This window comes from Hylobates moloch, unplaced genomic scaffold (genome assembly GCF_009828535.3).
Source record: "Hylobates moloch isolate HMO894 unplaced genomic scaffold, HMol_V3 SCAFFOLD_2, whole genome shotgun sequence".
NCBI lineage: Eukaryota > Metazoa > Chordata > Mammalia > Primates > Hylobatidae > Hylobates > Hylobates moloch.
Genome location: NW_026652277.1, coordinates 91,589,965 through 91,604,511, shown reverse-complemented (window position 1 = coordinate 91,604,511; position 14,547 = coordinate 91,589,965). Strand labels below are relative to the sequence as shown.

The 14,547-nt window shown below is 36.7% G+C and overlaps 1 protein-coding gene and 1 pseudogene across 50 annotated transcripts in view; one reads left to right on the top strand and one right to left on the bottom strand.

The window, feature by feature from the left end:
- The window catches only part of RIMS1 (regulating synaptic membrane exocytosis 1), a 515,539-nt gene that overhangs the window by 411,932 nt on the left and 89,060 nt on the right, over nt 1-14,547 (top strand). For 42 of the 50 annotated variants that reach the window (XM_032153372.2, XM_032153417.2, XM_032153391.2 and 39 more), the window contains 2 exons: nt 4,003-4,115; nt 10,258-10,424. The exons of the other annotated variants lie outside the window; for them this stretch is intronic. In XM_032153372.2, the coding sequence (XP_032009263.1) occupies nt 4,003-4,115; nt 10,258-10,424 (280 nt within the window). Of the gene's footprint in view, nt 1-4,002; nt 4,116-10,257; nt 10,425-14,547 lie in introns of those variants that run through there. 50 annotated transcript variants of the gene reach the window in all.
- On the bottom strand, nt 13,298-14,157 carry LOC116474356 (forkhead box protein H1-like; annotated as a pseudogene).

The following is a 14,547-nucleotide window of genomic DNA, read 5'->3' as shown; positions in this document are numbered from 1 at the left end:
GTTTAAAGTCTGTTTTATCAGAGACTAGGATTGCAACCCCTGCCTTTTTTTGTTTTCCATTTGCTTGGTAGATCTTCTTCCATCCCTTTATTTTGAGCCTATGTGTGTCTCTGCATGTGAGATGGGTTTCCTGAATACAGCACACTGATGGGTCTTGACTCTTTATCCAATTTACCAGTCTGTGTCTTTTAATTGAAGCATTTAGCCCATTTACATTTAAAATTAATATTGTTATGTGTGAATTTGATCCTGTCATTATGATGTTAGCTGGTTATTTTGCTCGTTAGTTGATACAGTTTCTTCCTAGCTTTGATGATCTTTACATTCTGACATGTTTTTGCAGTGGCTGGTACCAGTTGTTCCTTTCCATGTTTTGTGCTTCCTTCAGGAGCTCTTTTAGGGCAGGACTGGTGGTGACAAAATCTCAGCATTTGCTTGTCTGTAAAGTATTTTATTTCTCCTTCACTTATGAAGCTTGGTTTGGCTGGATTTGAAATTCTGGGTTGAAAATTCTTTTCTTTAAGAATGTTGAATGTCGGCCCCCACTCTCTTCTGGCTTGTAGAGTTTCTGCCATGAGATCCGCTGTTAGTCTGATGGGCTTCCCTTTGTGGGTAACCCGACCTTTCTCTCTGGCTGCCCTTAACATTTTTTCCTTCATTTCAACTTTGGTGAATCTGACAATTATGTGTCTTGGAGTTGCTTTTCTCGAGGAGTATCTTTGTGGCGTTCTCTGTATTTCCTGAATCTGAATGTTGGCCTGCCTTGCTAGATTGGGGAAGTTCTCCTGGGTAATATCCTGCAGAGTGTTTTCCAACTTGGTTCCATTCTCCCCATCACTTTCAGGTACACCAATCAGACGTAGATTTGGTCTTTTCACATAGTCCCATATTTCTTGGATGCTTTGTTCATTTCTTTTTATTCTTTTTTATGTAAACTTTCCTTCCCACTTCATTTCATTCATTTCATCTTCCATCACTGATACCCTTTCTTCCAGTTGATCACATCGGCTCCTGAGGCTTCTGCATTCTCACGTAGTTCTTGAGCCTTGGCTTTCAGCTCCATCAGCTCCTTTTAGCACTTCTCTGTATTGGTTATTCTAGTTACACATTCGTTTAAATTTGTTTCAAAGTTTTTAACTTCTTTGCCTTTGGTTTGAATTTCCTCCTGTAGCTCAGAGTCGTTTGATCGTCTGAAGCCTTCTTCTCTCAACTCGTCAAAGTCATTCTCCATCCAGCTTTGTTCCATTGCTGGTGAGGAACTGCATTCCTCTGGAGGAGGAGAGGTGCTCTGCTTTTTAGAATTTCCAGTTTTTCTGCTGTGTTTTTTCCCCATCTTTGTGGTTTTATCTACTTTTGGTCTTTGATGATGGTGATGTACAGATGGGTTTTTGGTGTGGATGTCCTTTCTGTTTGTTAGTTTTCCTTCTAACAGACGGGATCCTCAGCTGCAGGTCTGTTGGAGTTTGCTAGAGTTCCACTCCAGACCGTTTGCCTGGGTGTCAGCAGCGGTGGCTGCAGAACAGCGGTGGCTGTAGAACAGTGAATTTTGGTGACCCGCAAATGCTGCTGCCTGATTGTTCCTCTGGAAGTTTTGTCTCAGAGGAGTACCCAGCCGTGTGAGGTGTCAGTCTGCCCCTACTGGGGGCTGCCTCCCAGTTAGGCTGCTCGGGTATCAGGGACCCACTTGAGGAGGCAGTCTGCTGGTTCTCAGATCTCCAGCTGTATGCTCGGGGAACCACTACTCTCTTCAAAGCTGTCAGACAGGGCATTTAAGTCTGCAGAGGTTACTGCTGTCTTTTTGTTTGTCTGTGCCCTGCCCCCAGAGGTGGAGCCTACAGAGGCAGGCAGGCCTCCTTGAGCTGTGGTGGGCTCCACCCAGTTCGAGCTTCCTGGCTGCTTTGTTTACCTAATCAAGCGTGAGCAATGGCAGGCACTCCTCCCCCAGCCTCGCTGCTGCCTTGCAGTTTGATCTCAGACTGCTGTGCTAGCAATCAGTGAGACTCCATGGGCATAAGACCCTCCGAGCCAGGTGCGGGATATAATCTCCTGGTGTGCCATTTTTTAAGCCCATTGGAAAAGCGCAGTATTAGGGTGGGAGTGAACCAATTTTCCAGGTGCCGTCTGTCACCCCTTTCTTTCACTAGGAAAGGGAAGTCCCTGACCCCTTGCGCTTCCCAAGTGAGGCAGTGCCACGCCCTGCTTCGGCTCACGCATGGTGCGAGCACCCACTGTCCTGCACCCACTGTCTGGCACTCCCTAGTGAGATGAACCCGGTACCTCAGATGGAAATGCAGAAATCACCCATCTTCTGCTCGCTCACTCTGGGAGCTGTAGACTGGAGCTGTTCCTATTCGGCCATCTTGGCTCCACCCCTCTAATTACTCTTACATAGCATTTTACTGTATAATACTCCTTTTAACTCCTTATATGTTGCCAAGTAATGAATTTGTGAACCACATTTCTCAAGCTCTCCATTGAACTATCCTGTACTGGTAACAATAGTCAACATTTATTATCTCTGAAGTTAACATTATTAAAGCAGGGGTGTATCATTGCTTAGTTTGCATAACTAAGGGTTGTTAGGGATTTGCGATTGGTTATCTAATTTACTGAATTTAAACAAAGTGAAATATTTTATAATTTAGTGATAAAAGTATGATTAAAACACCTAGCCACAAATTCCAAATATTCTTATCTTTTGGGCTATTGGTCTGCACTTGAACACAGTAAAAGTTACAGATTTATTTCTTTTTTTAAAGTGTGTGTTTGCGTTTTATAATCAAGGATGATAGGCCACATTTAGTCATTGAAATGGAAAAAAATTTGTCAGCAAATGTCTTTATGAACTCCTTGTAAGAGATAAAATCAGCAGCCAAGTCAATCAGACATATCAACATTTCCATTAACTTGTAAACCATTAGTCTCTTGGCAGAAATTCCCAGTACATCAGTGACCAATAAGCAATTTTCCATACATACACACGCGCACCCTCACACACACACACACACACACAGCCCTACAACTTAAAAATCTGAATACTTGTTGCAGAGGTTGAGTTGTCTGGGAAGTTGGCAAATGTTGTATAAAGTAAACGTAGGTCTCATACAACATAGGTATAAGCTTTTGAATCGTTTACCCTACACATGACTGTACCTTAGTTGTTTCTTTCTCCATCATTTGTAAAAATGCAAAATTTAAAGGCAAGGTTTTGAAGTGATGTTGCTGATGGTGGACTCTAACTTAGAATAATTCACACTTTATCAAAGGCTGCAATTCTTGCCCTCCTCTGCTACTTAGGAGATTAATAAAAGCTTAAAAGCATTCTTTACATATTATAAATTAAAGGGCTAAAAGTCATGTATTCATTTTCAAGCTTACGAATTTCATTTATGTGGTCCAGATATAGCCATAAGGAATAGTGAGCTAATCTTTTAGTAAGTCCATTTTAAGGACTGGGAAATAGTCATGAGAAGCCACTAACAGAAATTAAAGATTTATAAGAATGCCTCAATAAAGTAGATACTTATTAATTAAAACAATTTTTAGGTGACTACCGTTAGCTGAGGGTGTTAAGTGGGTGTGTGCATGCATGTAAGCATGTGCATATATGTGCGATGTGTTAAGTATGCATACTTGTTTTCTCTATATATGTACATGCAACAAACAGTTGTTTAAATTGAAAACATATTTTTGCAATTAAATTTGCTTTCACATAATCATTTATGAAGGAAATTGAAAATATTTCAGATAAAATCAAGAAATAGAGTATATTTTGTTACTAACATTTACGTTCCCCATTCTGTGTAATTTGAATCATGTTCATCTTTAGATTAACAGTTGCTAGTACTGTATATTCTGCATTTTTGTTTAATTTATTAATCACGTGTTATTTCTAAATTTTATTTAATTGAAGTCATTTCAAAAGCATTGAAATCTTAAACCATTCAGTTCCTGAAAGGTTCTTCACGTGTTTTAATAGGCTTCCATTATGTGTTTTTGCAGCAAGCTTAGTAGTGGAGGAGCGAACAAGACAGATGAAAATGAAAGTGCATCGATTTAAGCAGACAACAGGGTCTGGTTCTAGTCAAGAACTTGATCGCGAGCAATATTCCAAGGTAAAATTAGTAGTATCCAACAAATAGTTTCCCTTTTAAAAATGTGTAGTGTGTGTACCAGGCAGGATTAGAAAGCACCGAATTCTATAAGAAAAGGTATCGTTTGGGCCAGGCACGGCAGCTCACGCCTGCAATCCTAGCAGTTTGGGAGGCCAAGGCAGGCACATCACCTAAGGTCAGAAGTTCAAGACCAGCCAACATAGTTAAACCCTGTCTCTACTAAAAAATACAAAATTAGCTGGGCGTAGTGGTGTGCGCCTGTAATCCCAGCTACTTGGGAGGCTGAGGCAGGAGAATCCCTTGAACCTGGGAGGCGGAAGTTGCAGTGAGCCGAGATCGCACCACTGCACACCAGCCTGGGTGACACAGCGAGACTCCATCTAAAAAAACAGAAAAAGAAAAGGTATCACTAAATGATAGTCCTGCATCATAATTTCTACCAAAGCCAGAAAAAAAAAAAAAACTCTTTCCTCTTGATATTTTCGTGTGATATAACTTCATTGAAATATTAACTTGGATTTGATTTTTTTCTAAAAATATGTAAATATTGGATATTAAAATCACTTAATGATTGATTAGCATTAGTCAAATTCACATAAATAAGCAAGATATATGAAGCCATTTTGTTGCTTGAACATCATTTAAATATTCCATTTAAGATATTAAGGTATATATTTATAGTCTTAAATACAACTTTGAATTGATATTTGACTATTGATATTTGTGAATGATAAAAATTATGTGATATGAGATTTCTTATTGCTGTCTCTTTAGTAAGAAAAGTAACTGATTTCAAACTTCTAGAAGCTGAAATTTACAATTTCAAGTGCCAATAAGCATTTAATTTTTATTTCAATAATATTTTCTAAGGAAACACTAAGGAGTTTATAAACTGCTAATATCTGATAATTTTAAATAAAATAGCATAGATTTTTGTTCTTCATGAAGTAATTTTAAATATATTATCTGGTTTATTTAAAAGTCTTTTTTCTTTATAGAATACTACAAAAGTAGCAGCAGCCATTATAGGTTGACTTTTGTTGTAATTTAATATCAACAAACTCTTTTGGAAGTAATAAGCTATTAGAAATCAAAAGTAAATAAAACTACACTAAATTAATATTGTTAGCTTGAAATATGGACCTAGAAAAACCTACTTATTTTTAAGCAGTGTATGTTGTTCATTATCTTTCCAGATATTCTGTGACTAATAAAAAAATAAAAATAAAAAGTGGTGGCTACAAAATATGATTTATCACCAAGACTACCATGGAGTCATGTGTGTTTGATACAGTCTATCACTTTACATGTTAGGTTAGATGCAGAAGAGCTTCCAAATGAGACAGTGTGGAGGGTCACTGTGATTCAGTGATGCCCAACTCCCTAAGAGTCTTACCAAAAAGATGGTAAGCAAAATAACTTGATGTCCCATAGTATTGCCTATTTCAGCTCTGTACAGGTTTATCTTGTCTGCAACTTATTTATGGTATTACCACCTAATCAGCCTACTTATCTGTCTTCATAGATATCATCATTGTTTTTGTTTTCTTACTACAAATGCAGTAAGAATTATAAGGCAGGGTATTTGGGGGTTTTGTTTTCCCTCTACAGTTGGATGCAGTTATTTGAAAGTTTCTTTAAACTGGAAATGCTCCTTTTAAGCTGGAAATTTTTATCAGTTTCTTAGCTTTATTTCAAAGGATGAGGTCAAATAGAACAGCAAGGAGAGGTAGAGCCAGTCTAGGAAACAAGAAAGAGGCAAGTAAAGAATCAGGGTAAAATACTGAAAGCCTTTCTGGATCATCCTGAGCTGGGACTCTAATCATTAGTCGATCCAAAAAATCGACAAAATGAAGTACTCAGAAGTCTAAACCACCACTAATAGTCATAGTAAACCAAAGGTAGGTGTGCAGACTCCAAATTCTCTGACTCATAACATTAAAAACTTGAAAATATCTCAAAATCTTCTACTCCAGCTCACTTATTTACCAAATTTATGAAAACTGGGGCTCAGAATCAAAGAGGTAATTAATTAAAATTTGTATTAAAATTAGTAGAGCCTCTCTGTATAGTGAAGAGGCCTAGAACAATGGATTTGGGACTTAGGGTATGACTGTTCTACTTATATCATTGAAATGAACACATTACTCTAGATTGATTCCAAGGTCTCCATGTGGCTTTCAATTTACATAAAAATTAAATTAGCATATTCTATCTTTCCTCCCTCCTTTGCATAGGCACCCTTTTTGTTTTCCTCTCATTGCATTTGACTATTTTAAAACCTATTACTTTCAGATATAGTACTATGGCTTTTACTGAATAGATACTACTATGTTAAATAAAATTATAATAACTAAATATGAGATCAAAGATACAGTAGCTTTAAAAACTTATAAGAATATAGGATAGGAAATTATATAAGATAAAACAAATGATTAACCTTTTCTTATATGTCAAGTAGAAGATAAAATACTCTCCACATCTCTAATATTTATATACTAACACATACAATAGAATTTTTTGTTTTCAGTAGCCATTTTTGTTAATTCAAGCCTTTTGCATATACTTGAGAAATTATCTTTTTCATTTTTATTCTTCTACATCAAATATTTTATAACTGTTTTACAAAGATCTATTTTTATGGCTATAATTAAGACCCAGTATTGGCACAAATTTTATATTGATTAAATTTTGAACTTTATTCTGTTACTGACTCTTTTTTAGCATCTTAATCCATTTGACATTTTGGATGAAGCAACGAACCTTAGTTGAAATTTATGCCAAGCCAAAGTTAGTTAACTATTCTCAAATACTTTTAACCAACCACTAGTAGAACTGGACTTTTCTTCAGGGCAAAACATTGTCAGACAACTATAATTCCTGAGATGCTTTTTGAAACCTAGTACATCTTTTAGAAGACTAAATGACCCTAACATCCATCCTGAGTAAGGAATTAGGACTAACTTTGCTTTTGAAAAAGCACAACAATGCTGCTTAGGTATCCTTGAAATGTGTCACCATTCTATTTTTTTTTTTTTTTATTGGTGGTATGCAGAGTTGCATGCCTTAATGAAGAAGTGAAATTCATAATTAGAGGTGAATTCACATTTAGGCATTCACAATTTAAACAATGTTTATGTTTCTGTAACCCAGGAACAGCAACCAAGAGTGATGTGATGGGTTTTGTAGGTAGCTGAAGAGGGTTTATTATTACTTACTTCTAAAAATAGTAGTATTTAATTATTTCTCTCACATCAGTGACTTATTTCCCCTCTGTAGGATCAGTAGAAATTCCTTCTGAGGAATTATGTTCCTCAAAATATATTTTATGTATTTCCATTAAAATATTACATTGTTACATTCAAAATTTAACAGATCATGCCTGATGAAATTCAAAGTGATTAAAATGTTAACATATTAGTTAAAAGTGAATATAAAAGTATTTCACTTTCTTCAAATAATCAATGTGAATAAAACTGGGATATCATATCAGAATGATAGATTGTTCTTTGTCTCAATATAAAAAAAATTATTATGACATAATTTTTGAAATCCCTTTTTGTCCACTTTCTGGAATAACAAAGGTCTGTATACAAAAAGGTTGAAGAAAAGATGGCTTAAGTAAAGCCATTTTTTGGCTTATTTCCAACTAAAAATATTTTAGTTGGAAAAATATTTTCATATACCTTCACATACCTTTATGCTTTAGTGTACACTGCTTAATATTGTCAAATATCAAATAAGGGGAGCATTTGCTCTGGGTATCAGCACAATGCTAACACCCAAAACAGGGATTATTTCGTATTCTGTCATGGGCAAGGTATCATTCCAATACATTTGGAGACAATAATTACATAGCATCTCTCTTTTAGCACAGTGTTTCAAAAAACCAATAATAATAGGAGTTGTGTTTGTAACGCAGCAACAGTGTTAAATTCAGGTTCTACTCTGTGAACATAATTGAGTTTTTAGCACATATACTCTGTAAATTTAAAACAGATCTGATTACAATGAATTGTGTTCGAATCATGTTATTAAATATAACTGAATTTGCTGGTAAACCATATTGTCACATTGCTTTTAATACATTATCTTAAATCACATTAATTTTAGATCAAACATGAAATCATATAAATATTAATAGCTCAGTTTAGATATAATAACATGAATTTCCTTTGAATTCTAATTTGGCATATGATTTTGAGAGATAAATCACACAATTATGAAAAATCCTTGGGAAAAATAATTGTATATATATCCTATATATTGGGAATTATTTTCATGCCTGAGACGAAATTCTTTTACCAACACATACACATGAGAGGTAAAGAAATAAAACTCACATTTAGGGAGGCCGAGGTGGGTGGATTGTCTGAGGTCAGGAGTTTAAGACCAGCCTGGGTAACACGGTGAAACCCCGTCTCTACCAAAATACAAAAAACTAGCCAGGCGTGGCAGCGTGCGCCTGTAGTCCCAGCTACTTGGGAGGCTGAGGCAGGAGAATTGCTTAAATCTGGGAGGCGGAGGTTGGAGTGAGCCAGGATTGCACCACTGCACTCCAGCCTGGGCAACAGAGGGAGAATCTGTCTCCAGAAACAAAAACAAAACTCACATTTAAATGTTTCAGCCCTAAACTACTCTCTCATGTAAGAAATTATTAAATAAACATGAGACCTTTCTCTGGGGTAATTTTTAAGTGTTATTGTCTAATCTTCTTTTTAGTACATGTAAATCCAGGTTGTAGCATCAGTTAATTTAGTATGTTTTAGCAAGACAGTTCAAATTCATTAAAATTCCTCTGACATGGAACATCACAAAGGATAGATGACTTTTTCTACAGGTTTAATAAACATTTGATATTTCATACTTTATTTCTCATAAATCTAAAATTAAATTGCTTGCTAAGAAACAAACACCCATATGTTATTTTGTTTTACAGAAGAAGTTATAGTATCTTACCTTCCAGTATCTAAGAAAACTACTTAGATTTTAGGTATCTTTCAGTTATTTATAGTTATGTAACCTATTTATTACAATTATAACATATATAAAAATAATATGTAATACATAAGCTATTCACTGTGTGGTTCATCACAATAAGACAGTGAAGTAGAAATAAGAGTAGATTAACTGCTTTGACAGCTTCATATATTTTAATCTTTCATTTGATGATTCCTAAAATTTTAGGAAATGAATATCAGAGACAAATTTAAAGGCATCTTTGAATATAAGATATAATGTACAATGAAATTTTAATAAGGATCCAGTATTCTACTTTTGATACTAAGTTAATAGGTTAAATCTGAAACTGTCTAATGAAGCCATAGTAGAAAGGTAAAGACCAGTCACTGCCTCTTTGCTCAGTTTCTATCAGCCCTTGTTTTTGAAAAGTGATATATTTTTAAGAAACGTTAGAGACACTATAATGTCTTAGAAAGTATTTAACTAAATTGACTAGTTTTACAAAGTATCAAAAAGTATATATAGGTGGAAGCAGTCTATACAGGTCAAGTATCCCTTACCCAAAATGCTTGGGACCAGAGGTGCTTCATATTTTGGATTTTTTCATATTTTGCTATATTTGTTCTATATACATTATATATTTTCCAGTTGAGCATCCTAATCTGAAAATCCAAAATGTTCCACTGAGCATTTCTTTTGCGCATCATGTCAGTGCTCAAAAAGTTTTGGATTTTGGAACACTTCAGATTTTGAATTTTTTGATTAGGAATGCTCAGCCTATACTTTGACTAGAGTAGAAGGTGAATAAAATGGACAAGAATGAAAACGAAAACAAAAAAGAGAAGCTATGTACTAGAAAAAAATGAATAATACACTTTTGAGGTTCTAAATGTGTACAAATAATTTAATGACTTTTCCAATCAAGCATTTAATGATTGTGTTTAATTTATATTTCAGTTTTCATAAGCCATCTCTTACCACTCAAAGGATAATGTTTTTATATTGGAAATGTTTTATATTGGAAATCATATGGTAGCATTTGGATTATTTTAGATACTACAGCTACTTTTATGAAAGTACACCTTTATTTGGTGTGGGCTTAGTAGTCATTCATCTCACCATCTATGTCTTTTCCATTATCTAATGATGGAGCTCACACTTTCTTGTTTTTAATCTTTAGTATAACATACATAAAGATCAGTACAGAAGCTGTGATAACGTCTCTGCCAAATCATCAGATAGTGATGTCAGTGATGTTTCCGCCATTTCCCGAACCAGCAGTGCCTCACGCCTCAGCAGCACAAGCTTTATGTCAGAGCAATCTGAGCGCCCCAGGGGTAGAATCAGGTGAGTTGGCAATACTGTTTATATAAACTGGATCTTTATCTGAGATATAAAAATACAACTAGCTTCCTGAATATTTTTTCTATAATACGGTTTAGGTCATAGTGGGTTAAGTATTTATCGACTACCATGTAGTATTGCCAACAGAATGTTTAGTATTGACTACTATCAGATACAGCTTAAAACCCTAGTCACAATTTTAGAGATCACTCTGAGTCACATTTGTAGTAGTTTCCTCTAATATGATTAAATTCCCTTCCTTTAGTCCAACATCAGAAAGTGTATTCTGTAAAGGGACAGATAGTAAATATTTCAGGCTTTGAAGAACAGTCTTTGTTGCAACTACTCAGCAATGTCATTATAGTGTGACAGCTATACAAATAAATCAACATGGGTGTGTGTGTGTGTATGTGGGTGTAGTGGATGTGGTAACAAAATAGACATCCCTAGTTAATGTTATATGAGTTAAAAGGCATTTGCATCAGTTTTGTTTAAGTCATCAGTAGTGCTTTTGTGTTCTTAAAAGACAAATACCCTGCTGAAAGGGAAAAGACCCCAGACATCCAAGTGCTATCTAAACTAAAGCAAATCGATTATGGACAAAGCATGTTTTGTATTAGTTCTTTACTAGTTTTCAGAAGTCAAAGTTTCATATAGTTATAGTTGTGTAACCTAAATATTTATTACAATCGAAGGAATTGTGGGGTTGATGAGAGGTCCAATAAATATAAGTGTTAAAAATATGAACAAACACTTTTGCAATACTCTAAAAGTCTGATGTTAGTGCACATTTTGATGATGTACAATGAACTGAATTTTGAAGATTCTCTCTTGATTGTTGAAGCAAATTAAAAGTAATCATCCTGCTGTTATTTAACAATTTCATACTCTGATAATCTAACGTGAGCAATTTCAACTGATAAAGGTATTAGTAGAAAATGTTTTGTCTTTTGGTGTTCTCAGCATCTGACTCTAAAAGAATATAAGGTTCTTTAAAATTTAAGGAAGAATTATAAGAGCTCAAGAATGTAGCCATATTAAGCTAAGATCAAGGGGTAAGAAGTATCCTTATAGATTCCTTTTTATTGAATTCTTAATGAGATAGAATGTTTTTAAAACTATTGAATTACCAAAGAATGTAATAAATAGGACATAACCAAGGACTTTTTTTTACCTTATTCACTGAAAACAATTTGAAGTATTTTTTGTTTATATTCACTGTAGAGCCAAGTACGTTGAGCCCTATGCTTTAAAGTATTACTAGTAAATAGAATTTGTATTACTAACCAATTGCATAGAGTAACCTGTGAGTTCATTTTCATTCTCCTAAAATTTCAGAAGTAGGATTCTTCAAAAATTTATCTTCCTATAAAATTTGCCTGTGTGATTTCTTTTAGAAAGAATAGGAAAACAATGACAAGAGACTATGATTTTGTACAAGGAGAATGGGGAAAACTACGTTAGTAGTGTGTTGGAACCAGTGTTACTTTGTGGAGAACATGGCAACTCAACAAATCAGCATGGACTATATCATGACAAGAAGCAAAAGATAGAGGATTTTTTTCCTTTGTTGCTTCATATGAATTTTCATATTCAGTGAAGATGGTGGGAAGAGGGGTGGACCTAAAAAGAGTACAAATAAACTTCTTAGTGATAAATCTATTTTCTCTAAGCACTTTTTTGTTTTCAGCTTCCTTTCCCTTCTTTGTAGTTTAAAACCCATATAAACTGAGAGTTTATTTTATGTAAGTGGATTATGTAAATTTAAGCACTACAGCTAATAGTTAAACAAGTTTCCCCTTAAGCTAACATAAAAAGCTACTTTTCTTGTAATCTCATACTGTATGTCAGTGATTTGTCAATATGCGGTACATATTTGATCTTAGAATAATTAGGAAGAATAGAGAGAAAAAATAAGATGTGACACGTCTTCTCTTCTGACATCCATAGACTAGTTATCCCTTCATATGCATTCTTCTGTCTACATATTCTCATAGACACACATGCAGCAGTACACACAAACACACACACACACACACACACACACACACAGAGACACACACACACATGGAATTATTTTGCTTCCATCGTCAATCCTGTGGTAAAAACCTGAGAGAGGATAGTTTGGAATGATAAAGAATAAAATGACATCAGCATAAAAGCATCAAAGTCCTGTGAACAAGCACTGTGGGCCCTTCAGATGTAAATGTTCCCTGCCCTTATAGGTAATACTATGAGGAATAATTTTTCTTAATATATTACTGTTTCTTATTTATTTTTTAGCAACTAACATCTGCATAATTTTTATAGTTCTGTTTACTCAGCTAATTAATTATAATGATAGAATATATTTACATATAAGTTGTAATAATAAGCAGCAAAGTTTTTAGTTCCTCTCATGTGTAAGGACTTTATTGTCTTCTTTTTAAAATAAACAAAACAAAACAAAAAGTTGTAAATTCCTGTTATCTTCCCCACTACCAAGACCATGTAGGGTCCAGTCTACTCCCTAACCTTTTTCCCAAAAAAGGTGCTACCTCCTTCCCAGACAGATGAGAGAGGGCAGGACTTCAGGCTGGATCTACCATTAGGCTCTCCCTCCTCCAGCTTGGAGCACGGGAGGGGAGGTGACACCTGGTGACAGATGGATGGGTGGTGGACAGAGAAGAGGAGACAAGGGCTATTCCAGGCTCAGCCCTGCTCCTCCAGCCTTGCCTCTGGGTGTAGGGGAAACGGAGGCATGACCAGGATCAGGGTCATGCCCAGCTGGCCACAGCCACGCGTGGGGTAGTCCAATAAATACCGTGGATGCTCAGCAAGGCTGCTGCCTGGTGTTTTGAGGCTGTTGTGGTTGCAGACACCCTCCTGACCTTGGCTCCCTATCAACAAGCTGGGGATGGGAGGTGGAGGGAGGAGGAGCCTCTGCCTTAGGAGCCTCACGGGCTGCACCAAGAGAGCAACCAGTTTGGACCAGGAGCCACCAGGTCCCGAGGGTGGCTGACCCAAATGTCATAGATGCTTTTGTTGGGTGGCACCTCCTGGAAGAGGGTGTCTAGATCCCAGAGCAGTCCTGGGGCCCTCAGGTTTCAGAGGCTGCTCCCTAGTAGGCAGGGCCGGTTGACAGTAGACACTGGGGACAGTAGGTGGGTGGTGGTGCCAAGGGCATTACCACATTGGGAGTGTAGATAGGCAAGTAGGAGGTGAACAGCTGCCCCCAGGGGGAGGCCCTGTGTCCCCCACTGGACAGCCACCCAAGAACTGAGGTGTCCTGCAGTAAGTGGAGAGACCAGGCCCTAGGCTCTGTGGAGAGGGTCGAGGGCCCAGTGGCTCCCTACTGGGAAGCCTCCCCCTGCATTCTTATGGGGCTGGGAAGGGGGCAGAGGGGCCACAGAGGCCTCTCAGAAGAGGGCAGGGGTGGGGTGGGCACCACCTCCTCCCCACTGCTCCCCATGCCTGAAGGAGCTGGGCTGCTCTGTGGCACCAGCCCCGACCAGGATGCCCCCTCCCCAGAGTTCCCTAGCAGGGAGTTGATGCTGAAGCCCTCATTGGGTGGCGGCAGGTGACTGGGCGCATCTCGCAGCAAGTAGGGCCCCAGGTCCTTGGCGAAGGCTCCGCATGCACCCCAGTTCTGCCAGCACCTGCACAGGGCTGTGTTCTGCCACCATAGTGACTCTGCTGGGATCAGGCTTATGTCGACCACCCAGAAGTTGCCCTTGGCCTGGGGCTTTGCAGGGTAAATTTAGTAAAATTTGGCATTTGTTGTCAGTAGGCATAATAATCAGTAAGCATATACTGAAAGGAATGTTCTTCTATTTATTTGAGGATTTTAAAACAATATAGGTTAAATTATTTTATATTTTAAGTTGTGATAACAAATATAGAAGTTAATATCTTCTGGAATGTCAATCTTGATATTACAGTTATGTTTGAAAAGTGTTATATAAAATAATTTCAAATGCCCCTTATTTCACAGTTCTCCAATTCGGTAAGGGAATACAGGATAAAATTCAAAAGTAATCCTTGGATTTTTGTGATAGCATATGAAAATCTTCAGTTAGAGTTATCTATATATCCAATACATGAAGCTTATTATCCACACTGTTCAGAACTTCAATTGCTTTACTAC